The sequence below is a fragment of the Dermacentor variabilis genome, chromosome 7 (genome assembly GCF_050947875.1).
Source record: "Dermacentor variabilis isolate Ectoservices chromosome 7, ASM5094787v1, whole genome shotgun sequence".
In the NCBI taxonomy this organism is placed as follows: domain Eukaryota; kingdom Metazoa; phylum Arthropoda; class Arachnida; order Ixodida; family Ixodidae; genus Dermacentor; species Dermacentor variabilis.
In genome coordinates this window covers 155,371,758-155,386,939 of record NC_134574.1, presented here as the reverse complement: position 1 = coordinate 155,386,939, position 15,182 = coordinate 155,371,758, and the positions used below count along the sequence as shown (strand labels likewise).

The 15,182-nt window shown below is 49.2% G+C and overlaps 1 protein-coding gene across 1 annotated transcript; it reads right to left on the bottom strand.

Moving 5' to 3' along the window:
- Positions 1-348: 348 nt before the first annotated feature.
- On the bottom strand, positions 349-11,287 carry LOC142588229 (retinol dehydrogenase 12-like). The gene is made up of 5 exons (XM_075699783.1): positions 10,978-11,287; positions 10,543-10,881; positions 6,899-7,087; positions 3,192-3,304; positions 349-2,274 (listed from the first exon to the last, which is right to left on the bottom strand). Exons 1-5 carry the CDS (start codon positions 11,267-11,269, stop codon positions 2,077-2,079), a joined length of 1,131 nt encoding a protein of 376 aa, XP_075555898.1. The 5' UTR covers positions 11,270-11,287; the 3' UTR covers positions 349-2,076.
- Between the last annotated feature and the right edge of the window lie 3,895 nt (positions 11,288-15,182).

Genomic DNA, 15,182 nt, shown 5'->3' with positions numbered 1-15,182 from the left:
TTATAAACTGAGAATAGTTGGACGGCTATGTCATATAAATCGCCCCTCGACCTGCGCATAACAGATATAAGAAATAATGAGCACGTGATCGTTCGACAAGAAGCTACCGAACACTACCGCAATATATACTCCTCTCGCCCGCCTTCCATCATCGGGACAATCCCGCGTCGACGTCTCTTCCGGGGCATACGCAGGTGCGAACCTCGTCCGAACAAAATTTCTGGCGTCGCACAGTGTACCTTATTCGGCAATTGTATATCCGCATGGCTTATGAACGGCGTAGTGCATAAACATAAAAAAAAACCATTAATGTTTTGAACCGTGCGTAAGCATAAACATTGCATTACACGTTTTCATAGAACAATATAAAGACAATTGTACGACCCGTATTTTTCTTATATAGCGCTTAATTACCCCTTCAATGTCGCTTATATTTTGAGTGTAGCCGAATGCCCGTTGAAAATTTGTCGAAACGAAGGTTTTGGGACATTAAATGAAACCTCTACTGTGGTCTATGGAGGTCCCATATATGCAGTAAAGATAGTTGTATTTTTTAAGAAAAGCTGTGCTTAAGGTATAGGTACAGTTGTGATATATGAAACCCAACTCGCTTAATAGCGGCAGGATTAATTGCTGGTTTATGTAAGCATCTCGTGAGGTTCGTGACAGCGCACACTGTAAAGCCTTTTGCACCCTTGAGGGTAAACTCTTAAATAAAGTTTGCACTGTTTACCTGAACATTGAAGCAGCGCGTCACTTCGCCCAACAACTTTAGTTTGGCCCCACTGTAAACAAGCCACAAGGTATTAAGGAACAAACTTTTTTTTATGTTTCTATAGCCCCGGCTGAACCTCGGATCCCTGGCGTCGGCCATCAAATCAGCGTCACGTATGGAGACAACACCGTTGCTATGGTTACCACACTTCAACAAGCAATACGACGTTCTGCACTGCAAGTTCGTTGGCGCTTGTGTGCTTCGTCGAAAGGTAAATCATTGGTGATAAAGTGAGATGTATGAAACGCAGGTCGGCAGGTATATGCTGCTTTGTTTTCTATTCGATTATATTTCCACGCGGTGGTGACTTCTGAACCAAGTGCGAAAGAAGCGCCGAAAACCCAAGATGAATGTTTCCATTATGTAGAGCAGCGTGTGCTTGACAAAACATTTCACCATTTCGCTTCTTCTACAGTTCCTGTGCCTGATGGCCAGCGAAGCAGTTCATCTTACAATAATGCCAGAAACGCTGGCCATCAAAAGATCCCTAAGAGTTAGCCACGGCGCCCCAAAAGGCCGATTTGTCGTTAAAGTGACTAAAGTCCAGTTAAATAAAAACACTCTGACACACCTACCTTTGACTGCACTGCCACTAGGTTCAGCCCGCGTTACAGACCACACAAGCTCCACAAATCGCAGACGCCATTCCACAACAATAAACGAGTTTTTCAAGTTCATTCCTGGCCACGAATGGGCCACATACAAGACGAAAACACAGTTAATATGTAATCACAATATCAATGCAGTAGTCAGTTCGTTTCTTGAACTGTCCATTGCTGCAACTTAGCACCGGGGTATCAAAAATGTTACCACACGGTCCTTCCCATTAAGTTTCTCGCGCCTAAATAAGTATTTTCAGGTAAGAAGTTCAACGTATCAAAAACGGTACGTTGGGCTCTGGAAGGTTAAACTCCTCGCGAGGAAACATCGTGCACAGGGTTCGGGATCGGCCCACCAATTCACCACTTTTGATTACGCGGTCTCCAGAATTGGCACAGTTCACTCGGCGAGAGACGGACTCCAAAACCGGGGAGGAAGTGGCGAATAGCGCTCTCACTCGACGTCCAAAATGGCGCCTTATAAGCCTTCCTACATAGTCCGCCCAACTCCGGCCTACAGACGTCGCGTCCCGAATTCCGCACGTGATATAACCGCGCACTACGGGAACAGCCCTGCTGTATACGTGGGCGCATAAAAGGGGTCCGAGGTGCGTGGAGCACACTGCAGGGAGGCATGGCCTCTCACGCGGTGCAGCACTGAATGAGCGCGACCGTTCGAGACAGGGCTGCAGAGGCGACGAGTCATCGACTTCCTTCTCCCACCGGCGGCAACGCCGGAAAGCCGAGCTCGCTGAGCGCCCACAGGCGGCCTGCGTCCCGCTCGTCGTCGGGGCAGCGGGCGGCTGGCCACCGAGCACGACAGTCGGACAGGTACCAGCCGCTGCATGGGTCCGTCGCCACAACCGCGTGCACAGTCGTCTGGCAGGCCTCGCGCACAGTCTGCAATATTGTCACGTTGTACATATCGATGGTGAAGCACCAAACAACGCATACAGCTTCGCTTACATGAACTCGACGCGAGCGGGTCGAGTCAGAAGTCGAGTTGACCCATGCCAGATGTGACCGCGTTTATATATGCGTCTTGCCAAGCGGGTTGGGCGAGTCAACTCACCCTTGCAGGCGGGTTGACCGAACTCGCATCGAAGCTCACTCGGTCCGACCCGGTATATAGCAACAATACCTTGATTTGGGTTCATAAAAAAGCGCTAAAGACGAAGGAACACATAGGACGTATGTGTTCGTACGGGTTCCCTCGACTTCGTCTTTAGCGCTTTTTTATGAAGACTGTCGGTATACAGCGTTTATATGAACATGACGACCGCTTTTTCCTGCTCGACAAGCCGACTCGACTGGCCTTTGTCGGGTTTTTGTAAACGTAGCTATTGAAAAAAACTGAGTTCAGAAACTAACGCTCAAGTGGGCGAAATTTTGTCGAGAAAAGCAAGCACTCGGAAGACGGCAACGATAACGACGAGAAGAGCCGTATGTCCTCGAATACGATATCATAGGTCACGTGTGCGTCTGGTTCAGAGTAATCGCTGGTGCTCACGTATACATTCGTGCCCACAACGTCGACCGTGATAGAGACCTTTTGAGACGCTGTATTAAGTTATAGACTACACAGTTTTCGGCATCGGTCAACTGGGTTCTTTCGGTATAGATTCGCGACAACATTAAAGAAATTTCGAATGCAGTATATGCACGTTTTGCGCCAAGCGACAGATAGACACAAGTGATAGCCTAGTAAAAGGAAACCGTCGCCACAAACGAAGCAAAACAATGTACGTGTGATAATCTGTATACCCCGGTCACGTAACCATGCATGCATACATGTATACGGCACCAGAGGTACGCACCTTGACTCCGAATAAGGTGGACAGCAAGCCGAACCAGGGTTCTCCCACACGCGTTAGGCCTCGGGCGACGGGCGTGTTCACCACACCGGGATGTACTGCGCACACGCTCACGCCTGCATGCCGGAATGTCGCGGCGTTATAACGATAACATTCAAACCATGGAGGAAGGAAACAAATTAGCATTACTTCATGCAGCCAACCTTGCCAGCCTCCGCAAGCCAACTCTCCGTGAAGCCATCCCATTCGCTTTCTCTCTCTCAGAAAGGCGACCCCGCGTGACCCTGCGTCCTCTATTGAGAGGCAGTTAACGCGCTACACTTAGCCCCACCTTTCACTCCCCAATCAAGAATCTTTCTCTCTCTCTCTCTCTCTCGGCGGACCAAAATAAAGCCAATCACTGTGCACATTTTATAGCGCAGCTCCTGGGTTGAGCGTCGGCGTCGGCATAACCGCGCGAACGCGCGCGCACACCTCCTCGCGTGTTTGCCGACTTCTTCCACAGCTGACTCCGATGTCGTTCATAATACCAGTGTTGCCATGCTGCCCCTCGCGCTCGTGGCACTGCTGCTCGCGCCTTCGTCGTCTTCTTCGACAGCTAGTTCCGATCATGGAGTTTCTATGGTTCCGATGCCACTCATCAAGCCAGTACTGCTCGCGCGCTCATCGTCGTCGTCTTTCCCAGCTAGCTCCGACGTCGCTCATCAAGTCAGCGTTCCCATACTGCCCCTCGCGCCTTCGTCGTCGTCTTCTTCCACAGCTGGCTCTAGTGCCGCTCATCAAGCCAACGTTCCCATACTGCCCCTCGCGCTCGTGCCACTGCTTGCGCGTTCTCCGTCGTCTTCTTCCACAGCTGGCTCCGATGCCGCTCATCAACTGAGCATTCCCGTACTGCCCCTCACGCACCTGCCACTGCTGCTCGCGCCTTCGTCGCCTTCTTCCACAGCTGACTAAAATGCCGCTGATCAAGCCAGCTTTCCCATACTGCCCCTCGCGCTCGTGCCACTGCTGCTCGCGCCTTCGTCGTCGTCTTCCACAGCTGGCTCCGATGCCGCTCATCAAGCCAGCGTTCACATACTGCCCCTCGCGCTCGTACCACTGCTGCTCGCGCCTTCGTCGTCGTCTTCTTCCACAGCTGGCTCTAGTGCCACTCATCAAGCCAACGTTCCCATACTGCCCCTCGCGCTCGTGCCACTGCTTGCGCGTTCTCCGTCGTCTTCTTCCACAGCTGGCTCCGATGCCGCTCATCAACTGAGCATTCCCGTACTGCCCCTCACGCACCTGCCACTGCTGCTCGCGCCTTCGTCGCCTTCTTCCACAGCTGACTAAAATGCCGCTGATCAAGCCAGCTTTCCCATACTGCCCCTCGCGCTCGTGCCACTGCTGCTCGCGCCTTCGTCGTCGTCTTCCACAGCTGGCTCCGATGCCGCTCATCAAGCCAGCGTTCACATACTGCCCCTCGCGCTCGTACCACTGCTGCTCGCGCCTTCGTCGTCGTCTTCTTCCACAGCTGGCTCTAGTGCCACTCATCAAGCCAACGTTCCCATACTGCCCCTCGCGCTCGTGCCACTGCTTGCGCGTTCTCCGTCGTCTTCTTCCACAGCTGGCTCCGATGCCGCTCATCAACTGAGCATTCCCGTACTGCCCCTCACGCACCTGCCACTGCTGCTCGCGCCTTCGTCGCCTTCTTCCACAGCTGACTAAAATGCCGCTGATCAAGCCAGCTTTCCCATACTGCCCCTCGCGCTCGTGCCACTGCTGCTCGCGCCTTCGTCGTCGTCTTCCACAGCTGGCTCCGATGCCGCTCATCAAGCCAGCGTTCACATACTGCCCCTCGCGCCTTCGTCGTCGTCTTCTTCCACAGCTGGCTCCAATGCAGCTCATCAACCCAGCGTTCCCATACTGCTCCTCGCGCCCGTGCCACAGCTGCTCCCGCCTTCGTCGTCTTCTTCCACAACTGGCTTCGACGCCCCTCATCAAGCTAGCGTTCCCATACTGCCCCTCGCGCCCGTGCCACTGCTGCTCGCGCGTTCGCCGTCGTCTTCTTCCACAGCTGGCTCCGATGCCGTTCATGAAGCCAGTGTTCCAGTACTGCCCCTCGCGCTCGTGCCACTGCTGCTCGCGCCTTTGTCGTCGTCGTCTTCCACAGCTGGCTCCGCGATCCCTTCTAAGTTTAACTGAATTTTTTTTTAAATCCCCCTGTTGCAAATAACAATATTCTTGTAGTTTAGCATGGATTATTCTGAGAGGCGGACATTACTTGCAGGAGAAATCGAAACACATATTCAATTTCTTTTTAAAATAATCGCTAAATAACTTTTTAATTATTAATTGTAGGGCACATATTGGTGTGTACGAATCGTAGCCGGTGAGTTTGCAAGGCGTATACAATTAGAATGAATTTCTAGAATATGACACCAATTTGGAGATATGCGCAATCAAACCTGCCCTAAACGGCACGCCCACGTACTTCGCAGCACAGTTTGGGAAATATATATATATATATATATATATATATATATATATATATATATATATATATATATGCACGATTATTGGTCCGTGTAACGCTCGCCGCTGTACCATTGCGGACCACTGCAATCCCAGGCGTTACTCGCATGGAGGAAGAAAAAAGTCGGGAGGGAGCATCGCACAACGCGATTGAAGCCAAACCTGTCGGCCCAACACGTGATTGCACAGCAACGTGCGCACCGAACAAGAACTACTGCCATAGCTACTGGGAACGCAACGTCTGAGCAAATCTCCATTCTTGCTCCGTGATCTCGACGCAAGAGGTCACGCGTTGGGCCACCACTAAGCTGGTTTCACGGAGCGTTCGCTTGCAAAGGCTGGCTGCGTTAAGTAATGCCCTCTCTCCTAACTGTTTTCCTTCCTCCATGGTCAATCGGAAGAATTAACTATGCTTTCTCGGCGGCCACGTGAAAGTGTCGGCGCCGGGCATAGGTATCGGCGTTAGTCACCGCGAACTGCGAGCGACCGTTTCCGCGTGAAGCCAATGCAGTGCGCAGCAGCATTGAGGAGGAGGATAAAAAACAAAGAGCATAGTTAATTTTTCCCGCAGTAACGCCCGCGGACCGCTGCAGTGCCGCGGCACGCGGGCGCGTAATTATGCGGCTACTTTCATATGTCGCGCGTTTTCCTTATAACGCGAAAAAAAGAAAATTACGCGAGACATTGCAGACTGAAACCAACTGAACAGGGCGTTTTGAAACACAGCTATTACTTTTCTATCGAAATTCGCACCCTCAATTCAGTAATTAAAGAATTTGTCCATTAATCTAACTGTCGATAGTTCGATAATAAGGAAAAAATCCTCCTGGTACGGTACCTCATTGCGGACAGAATACCACTAGTTGCGTCGTCCTCGTATATCCTATATTTCACTTTTAAGAGCGTGGCCAACGTTAGCTAGAACACCCTGTACATTTAGAAAATCATGTCTGGATGTCTATGCTCACACTCGCCACGCGCGAACTTCGCGGCGGTGCCTCCAGATGGCGCAGCATGTCCCCCTGGGAGGCGCGAGAGACGACGCGTTTCGGCGTTGGCAATGCGGTGTGTGTCGCTACACTATTGTTTCAAAGCCACGATCGCGTTAACGCCGGCATTCACATCGTGAGGTGGGTTCTGCCGGAATTTCGTTTTCCCTCCCATACTTCAAACAAAGCAAAAGCAGCGTATATATATACCGCTTCCACGCAGACGTTGGGCCAGCTCGGCAGTGAAGAGGAGCATGGCTCGCTTGGAGTTGAAGTAAGCGCGGCCGGCTGCCCAGGGACCGCGCAGGCCTTGCACGTCGTCCCAGTCGATGCGCGCCAGCTGCTGCACCACTGACGTCAGGTTGACGACGCGAGAGGGCGCGCATTCCAGTAGCGTCGCTGCACCGCATCGTTTGAGAAAACTATAGTGTCATACTGTAATGCAGTGATTTGGGCTTGTTGGTAATGACATCGGCATGGCTCGAAATAAAGATTGTTGCGAGTTTGCGCCTGTGTGTGTCACGTTCTTCCTTCGTCCTTGTCTTTTCACGTGCTATAAGCCTCACGATAGTGTCGTACTGCGACTGCGATCAAGAAACACTTCGTACTAATTCCAAGGCTATCGATGTAGCTCTCTTACTTTGTTCCTCTTACGGGGGGTCGTATGAAGTTGTCCGTGTTTTCGAGGTTGATCGGAATGGCGATTTTCGGAGTTTATTATTGAAAAAAGTACTTTACGAAGCTTTATTGTGGCATTCTTTTGATATGAGCGAAAATTAGAAGTGTTTTGGCTATTTTACCGTCGTTGCACAAAGAAGTGGTTGTGTTTTTCAGTTCCCTTCTTGACTGACAGCTTGCCGAAGATGCGCGAAAAGTGCACAATCGGCTTGCATATAGAAAAGCTTCAACGAGCCTGGACAAAGGAGACAACAGACGCTGCAGTAATATATATATATATATATATATATATATATATATAATTAAGCGTCACGTGTTGCTCCCTGTCAAGCGGTCGTCTTATTCTTTGGAACAAGAAGCTTCAGATTTTCGGTATTTCACCGGATTAACCAGATCGAACGATTATGTTCCGCGCCTTACGTACACGAGCTCGTAGCCGACTGCTTATTCCATACCAGAGGGAAAAAAAAGTAGTAGGCTTATTAGAGCATTCGTTATCTTTCAATAAATAGGACATTTTCGTGCACCTACAGCCTAAAACATTTTCTTTATGCATTACACGAGTGCGGCGCAGATTTCGCGTTCTTGTCGGTGACATCCCTTGCGTGGTTCCCCAGAAGTAGCCGAAAGAACTTGTCAGCAATCAAATGTGCTGACGGCCTGCCGTGAAAGTCTAGACTTTCATGAGCAACTGAGAAGAGGGTAATTTTGCAGATACGTGCACTTTCAGTACTTCGTGCATGTTTGTTCGGGGGACATGCTGCACAGCTTTCTCAACATATATATAGAAAGAATGAAAGAAAATGAGTAGGAGTGAGAAATCGAGGGTTCGCGTATCGAAGACCACTTTTGTATTGCTGTATCACCAACTCAAACTCAGAACATATCTTTACAGCACTGCAGTTGCGTTCATTATGTCATAAAATCTCTGGTTCCTATCGCAATATTGCTCTATATTAGAAGCATCTTTTTAACTTGAGGCAAAGCGCAAGAAAAACACGAGGACAAGAGAAGGAAACTAAGACACAGCGCTGTGTCTTCGTTTCCTTCTATTGTCCTCTCGTGTTTTTCTTCTTTTTTGCGCTTTGCCTCAAGTTATGTAGTACCAACAAGCCCACCAGTCTGCTCTCTCTTTTTTTAAGCTTTTGTTATCCTTTCCCCCACGCTCAAATAAAAGCTCCTCAATGTGAGGGGGGACTACACATGAGATTGACGGCGATTATGTTTCCAGTGTTTAGGAGCATGATAAATTGAACCAGCTTATTTTTGTTCCTTATTACACAGCGCAAAGGACAAAGACAACACGGTATCTTAACAAACGCCTCGGCGATCATATTATTCTTGAGATGGCCACCCACTCGAATGCGGCAGCACACATGTGGGAGCTACACGCACCAAACGCAGCTCGTTGGAGCGCGGAGAAATAATTGAGGCATTACATAAATAACAATAAAAGTGAAAATATGTACGTGAGCAGGCCGTAGGTAGCCCTCCTGAAATTGCGGTGGCTTTGCTAATTAGGCAATTAACTACTTAGTCAACACGTTTTCTGTTACTTTTTTTCCGAGTAGTTACTGTTGGACATTGGCAGTAATGATACGCCCTATATCGACGAACATGTGCGAGATGAAAGCATAGGCACCGTGCACCGTTCAGTGATCGCTACGACGTTTTCATTTCTTTCGCCCCGATATCGCCGGCAGCGGCTGCTATAAGAGAGGCGCTGGAAATGATGCACCTTTCCAAACGACAGTGGCTCGCTTTTCGTCGCTCGTCTGAGTGTCGCGCACTGCGCATTGAGCTCACAATTGTTCGCGCTACTGATATCGACGGCGAACGCGTGCAGCCATAAGCAGAGCATGCGTACTTCGACATTTTTTTTTGCAACTCGGACAGTGTTGCCTCGTGATAAGCGATCGAAAGTGTCACTGCGAATGTACGCAGCGTCTGGATTTGCTTCCGCCACTCCTTAGGCTGTGTGTTCTAGCGCTCAGCTGTCAATTCTGAAAAGCGCTGGCCGCCCCAGACTGTGGACTTGTAGATGGCGCAGAGGTCGCGCGCAAACTGACCTGCAGGGTGCCTATAGAGAAAAAAAAATATTAATTATGGGGTTTTACGTGCCGAAACCACTTTCTGATTATGAGCACGCCGTAGTGGAGGACTCCGGATATTTCGGCCACCTGGGGTTCTTTAACGTGCACCTAAATCTAAGCACACGGGTGTTTTCGCATTTCGCCCCCATCGAAATGCGGCCGCCGTGGCCGGGATTCGATCCCACGTCCTCGTGCTCAGCAGCCCAACACCATAAATAGCCAGTGCCTATAAAGAGACAGCAAAAATTATATATATATATATATATATATATATATATAGTTACGTCCAAGCGCGTCAAAGGGACGCGGGGATCAAGAAGAGAGGGGAAGAGGAGAACGAAGACTGTGCAGCGGCCATTCCTGTTCTTCGTAGCCTGCCGTTCCTGCTCTCGCACGCCTAAATAAACCCATTTTCCCCGTGCTTGTAACAAAATATATATATATATATATATATATATATATATATATATATATATATATATATATATATATATATATATATGAGAGAGAGAGAGACAGAGAGAGTGAAAAGCCACTCTTACTAAACAGGAAGCTTCGTAAACTGGAAGACACAAAAAAGGTAAAGACGCGTGTTGACGCCACTTCGAAGTCCACGCCCCGGCATGCCATTACGTCATGAATTTGACGGTGTCTGCTCGGGCCTAGTTATTGAGAAATAATACAAAAATATAATAATACGAAAACATCCTTTGCAATAGTGACGTCGGACTGACGTAACGAGCTCATGTGTTGGCGCGCAATTAAGGAACTTCGACTTTCATTTTCTCTTCTGCTAATCAACCTACTACCGTGACACTAACGCAAATACAAACTTGAAAGAATACTCTATCAACCTGCACTGATTTTTTTTTTCTCTCGCTCTCTTTAGTGCCACTTTACAATGGCTCCGTTCAGATTGATAAAAGTGTCAGTGGTCGTTTCCTTTCTGTGCCTCCTCGTCTTTGTCCTCTGCGCTGTAATGCAGAACAATACTTTCAGCATTATCTTTCTTTTTCTCTAGCGACTACTTCGAAAGCTCGACCTCCTTCACTCCGAGCACACAAACTACGTTCAGGAGCTCACGCAGCAGAAGACGCGTTAGCAGGTAGTGGCCCAGGTAGTTGGTGGCCCAGACCAGCTCGTGGCCCTCGGCCGTCAGTCGCCGGCGGCCGTCGTCGGCCGTGATGGCCGCGTTGTTCACCAGCACGTGCACGCGGCCACCCGTGAGCCGCAGCAGGCGCTCGACGAAGGCGCGCACCGAGTCCGGACTCGACGTGTCGAGCGGCAGCCAGCTGACCGCCGAGCTGCGCGTCTCCGCGGCCAGCCGCTCGACGGCGCGCCTGGCGCGCTCCTCGTTGCGACAGCCGAGCACGAGCCGCGCGCCACGTAGTGCCAACAGGCGGGCCGTCTCGTAGCCGATACCTGCGTGTGCGTTTACGTGCGCGAGCGAGCGAACGTACAAGCGTCACCCGAGCCGCCGCCGCAGACGACGACGCAAGGCGGAAGCCGCTCGCTCACCGGTGTTGGCTCCCGTGATCACCACCGTTCGTCCGCTCAGGTCGGCCTTGCACCGGCAGAGCCTCGTGGACAGCCTGTTGTAGGCGAACAGGGCGAGCAGGAGAGCAGCCGGCGCGAAGCACGCCAGCAGCCACATCGTTTCTCCGAGAGATAAGGAAGAACGTGCGGCGGCGGAGCGAGCAGGCAGCGGCGCCCGATGCAGCGTGCACGTCTCGAAATCAGCGAAGAGACAGGCAGCGGCCCTCTGCGGCGGTGTCGTGCAACCGCGACGTGTGCCGGCGCCTCCATCCATGTGCACGGCCCATTAATAGAAAGTCGGCTTGCGCGGGTTTGACAGCGCTTGCTCGGGCGCGTGCGGGTGGGCCGTTACGCAAGCTATCTTTAGTCGAGGGCCAATACTATCTGTTCGCGCTAAAGGACAGCAAAAGCATTGTGGTGCCTCTCTAAGGCGATGTCATAGTTAGGGGAAAAAAGAAAGCCAACGTCGAGAAATATGTCGTCAGAAACCACGGCCGAACCTCCCGGGCCGGTATATCCATAGTATGGCCCGTTTTTTTTAATCCTTTCTGCTACATAATATTTAACAGACATTAGCGCCTTCAGGTGGCGCCGGCTGCTCTTTTTCCACATAGAACGAATACATTATTTATACAAAATAATATAACAAGCCGGCACTGAACAACAGAAAGGTAACAAGAACGAAAAAGTCACACTTGGAGTCAGGTGACATAAATGACCTGAAACAGCAGAATGAAAGAAGCTCACAGATGATATCACATAAAGCGCACTGGAACGTAAATTCAGCGTACTTATGAATAAACAATAATACATCAAACATGAAGGCAGGTCACAGAAAAGTACATGAATTCGGGCACAGAGAGGCACATAAAATAAGATAAAATCAAACACCCAGAGCTTACATTGGACGGTCACTTCGTATCCCTAGTTTGCTGAGAAACCCACTAGCGACAACTTCCCATATATTATTCTAGCCACTGTACTATATAGGGTACTTTTTTTTATCGGCACCAAGTTCTTTTTTTTTAATGCCTGTGGCAAATAGCGTCATTCTAACCCTTGATCGAAATTCACGAGGCGGCCATTACTTCTACAAGAAATCTCAATTCTTAATGAGATGAGTAACAAAATTACGCTAATTACCTTCTTGATTAATTACTTCACGGTACATATTTCAATATACGAATTGAAGCTATAGCTTCAATTCCTACAGTCCTACAGCGCCCGCAAAGCGATACAGGTTTGGCAGACCGAGTATTGAAGCGAGAAAGCTTTACTGGCCGCGAACTTGCGATTTCGCCGTGGTGGTGCTCCGAGGAGGCACATGACGTCACAACGCGCACCTCGCCGCGGATATTTCTCTCTCTCTCTCTCTCGCTCCCTATAGTCACTACTGCGCATGCGCCACTAGTAGCACCAAGCCACAGGTGTTCCGCCGCTGCGCAACGCCGCGCCTATCCGCCGCCGTCGTTTGATATCACACCGCGTTCCTCGTCGTTGCGCTCGCCTCCGTTCGCTTCGCCAGCTGCGTCGCATGGCTGATAACATGTCGTAGGATTGGAAAGGAGAGCTCGCGTACGCCGCAACCACTGTTGAGGCGGCAGTATGGATGGCGACAATTCTGATAAGCAGGAGGAGGCATGGAATCGACATCGGAACGAGATGAAGAGGAAATGAATCGCCCAGGAAACAGACGAACAGCACGCCGAACGACTGGCTAAACGCCGCAACATAGCTAGACAACCAGACTAACTTGGACTTGCAAAGATTAACCAAGGCTAACCATGCTATGTCTTAGCTTTCACTACGTATATGCTGGCATAGCCGAGCTAAGCCACTGCCAATTTTCAGATCAGCATCACCGTCGATGGTGCACGAGATGACACCGCCAGGAAATCGCCGGCGTTTGTCAGTGTTGTAGTGAAATATAGTCAGTGCCCATCTGAAAGGAGCGTAGATAGTTAACTTGACGCACAGCTGCTTGTGTGCCTTTCCATCGAGCGACCGTGGCTTTACTTTTCTTTGTTAACTGTCGCCTTCACGGAGCACCGGTAGCAAGAACACATCAGGAAAAGTGTGTTCTAAAGCGTTCCCTTGCAGACTCCGGTAACTGCCATGGTCGTTTGACAAATGCCCCAGCTAACGGCAGGATCATCCCAGGAACCAATTGGACGCGCCTGCTTGAGACGAGCGTGACAACCGCTGCCTACGAAGCCCCCTCCTTTCTGTGTGTTCCATGAAACAAAGGTGCGGGAGTGACTGTGTGAACCCTCGCCCTCAACGCAGGTCCTTCGACAACTTTGGACGCTCCCATTGGATGAAAGTTGGACGACCGTTTTCCTGGCCTAGGGATCTAGGGAGGACATAGAGGGCTTTCAAAGCCTTTTTCGGCTCCTCGTTGTGTTTCACTTAATTCGTGCTAGAATGATGAGTTGTAATGTTCTCCCCTCTTCATGAAGATATTGTAAATAAACTCAGTACTCCTCGTTCTCGATGAGAACATGTTCTTCCTTTCAACTACGTCCATAGCGTGGATGAGTCGGACGACGGCATGGGCTAGCTACCCCCTTTGACATGCCCGACCCCAACTCTTACAGTACTTGGATAAAGTAAGCGAATGCCCATATTTCTTGTCGTTAAGAAAAGTGTTTTACATGGCCTGAACACAGAGATCAATGTTTAAGATCATGCGTGGTAAGTTGACATTGATGCTGCGTATTGGAATTTCGTCAACTCACGGTATTCCGAACGCAACTTCACAGATGCCTTTCGTCGTCTGTAACGGTGCAACGGCACAGAATAAAGAGGTGTCGATTTTTACGACAGCTGACAGCAGGAATGTTGTAATCACTCATACAGTTCTGCATTCATCCGAATAGTGGACACCTGAAACAAATATCTCGAAACGTAATCACTTCTAAGTAAAACTTGAAAAGGATTGAAGGCAATGCTCATAATAATGTACAATAAATTGCTCGAGGATATTAATTATCTTTACGAAGGTCCCCGATGACACCGGGGGAATATTATACGCGCTTCGATTAGCGCCTATCAACAAGGAGAAAACTTGAAAATAGCAATTATCTGCAAAGCCCCTAATCAACCCACATACTTTAAAATTTCACCACAAATTACCCTTAACATACTCCCTCCTTCTTACTCCTCCGCTTCGCCCCCCATACACATTACCACCAAGTTCAAACTCGGTGCCATGTTCAGTTTTCCTGCAACACAGCAAAATAATCTGTACAGCAGCTGTATAACGCTTTTGAGCACTCGCATTCATCCGCAGATCACCTATAACATGCTTGCTATTCCCTCCAAACGTAAGTAACCTCTGTCTGGGACAGACAAAAACATTTCCAGCAAATGAGAACACTGTGCCAAACTCAGTTTACCTAGAACACAGAAAAATATTGTGTACGACGACTCCATAATATTTTTGAACGCTCAACTTCGTCCGCACATCACGCGTAACATGCTTGATATTTCCACCAAATGTAATTAATATCTTCTGAGACACTCAAACATTTCCAGCAAATGAGAGCTCTGTTGATAGTCCAGCGAGTGTCGTCTCTTCCTGTCCGTGTCACAACGTTCTGCCGGAAACCCATTCTGCTATGTACAACTAACGAGCTCGGGCGAGCACATAGTCTGGAGAACTCTGTGCCACACGCAATTTCCCCAGGACACAGAAATATTGTATACGACGGCTCCGTAATATTTTCAAGCGCTGAACTTCGTCCGCACATCCACCCGTAACATGCTTGATATTTCCACCAAATGTAATTAAGAGGAAGCTTTAGCTCGGGCGCTCCTATCTAAATACATCAAAAAGGTCAATTCGTTTATCTCGGCAACCACTGCATTAAATTTGACGAGATTTGTTGCATTTAAACGAAAAACTTTAATTCTAGTCACTGTTGGATTCAATTTTCTTTATTTCCGTCGTCAACCTATCACTATAAATAAGCCGGCACTGAACAACAGAAAGGTAACAAGAACGAAAAAGTCACACTTGGAGTCAGGTGACATAAATGACCTGAAACAGCAGAATGAAAGAAGCTCACAGATGATATCACATAAAGCGCACTGGAACGTAAATTCAGCGTACTTATGAATAAACAATAATACATCAAACATGAAGGCAGGTCACAGAAAAGTACATGAATTCGGGCACAGAGAGG

Coding starts and splice junctions, on each gene's coding strand:
- LOC142588229 (XM_075699783.1), bottom strand. CDS start 11,269: ATGGATGGAGGCGCCGGCACACGTCGCGGTTGCACGACACCGCCGCAG. Junction 10,882..10,977: donor GATCACGGGAGCCAACACCG/GTGAGCGAGCGG, acceptor ACGCACACGCAG/GTATCGGCTACGAGACGGCC. Junction 2,275..3,191: donor CCACCTTATTCGGAGTCAAG/GTGCGTACCTCT, acceptor ACAATATTGCAG/ACTGTGCGCGAGGCCTGCCA.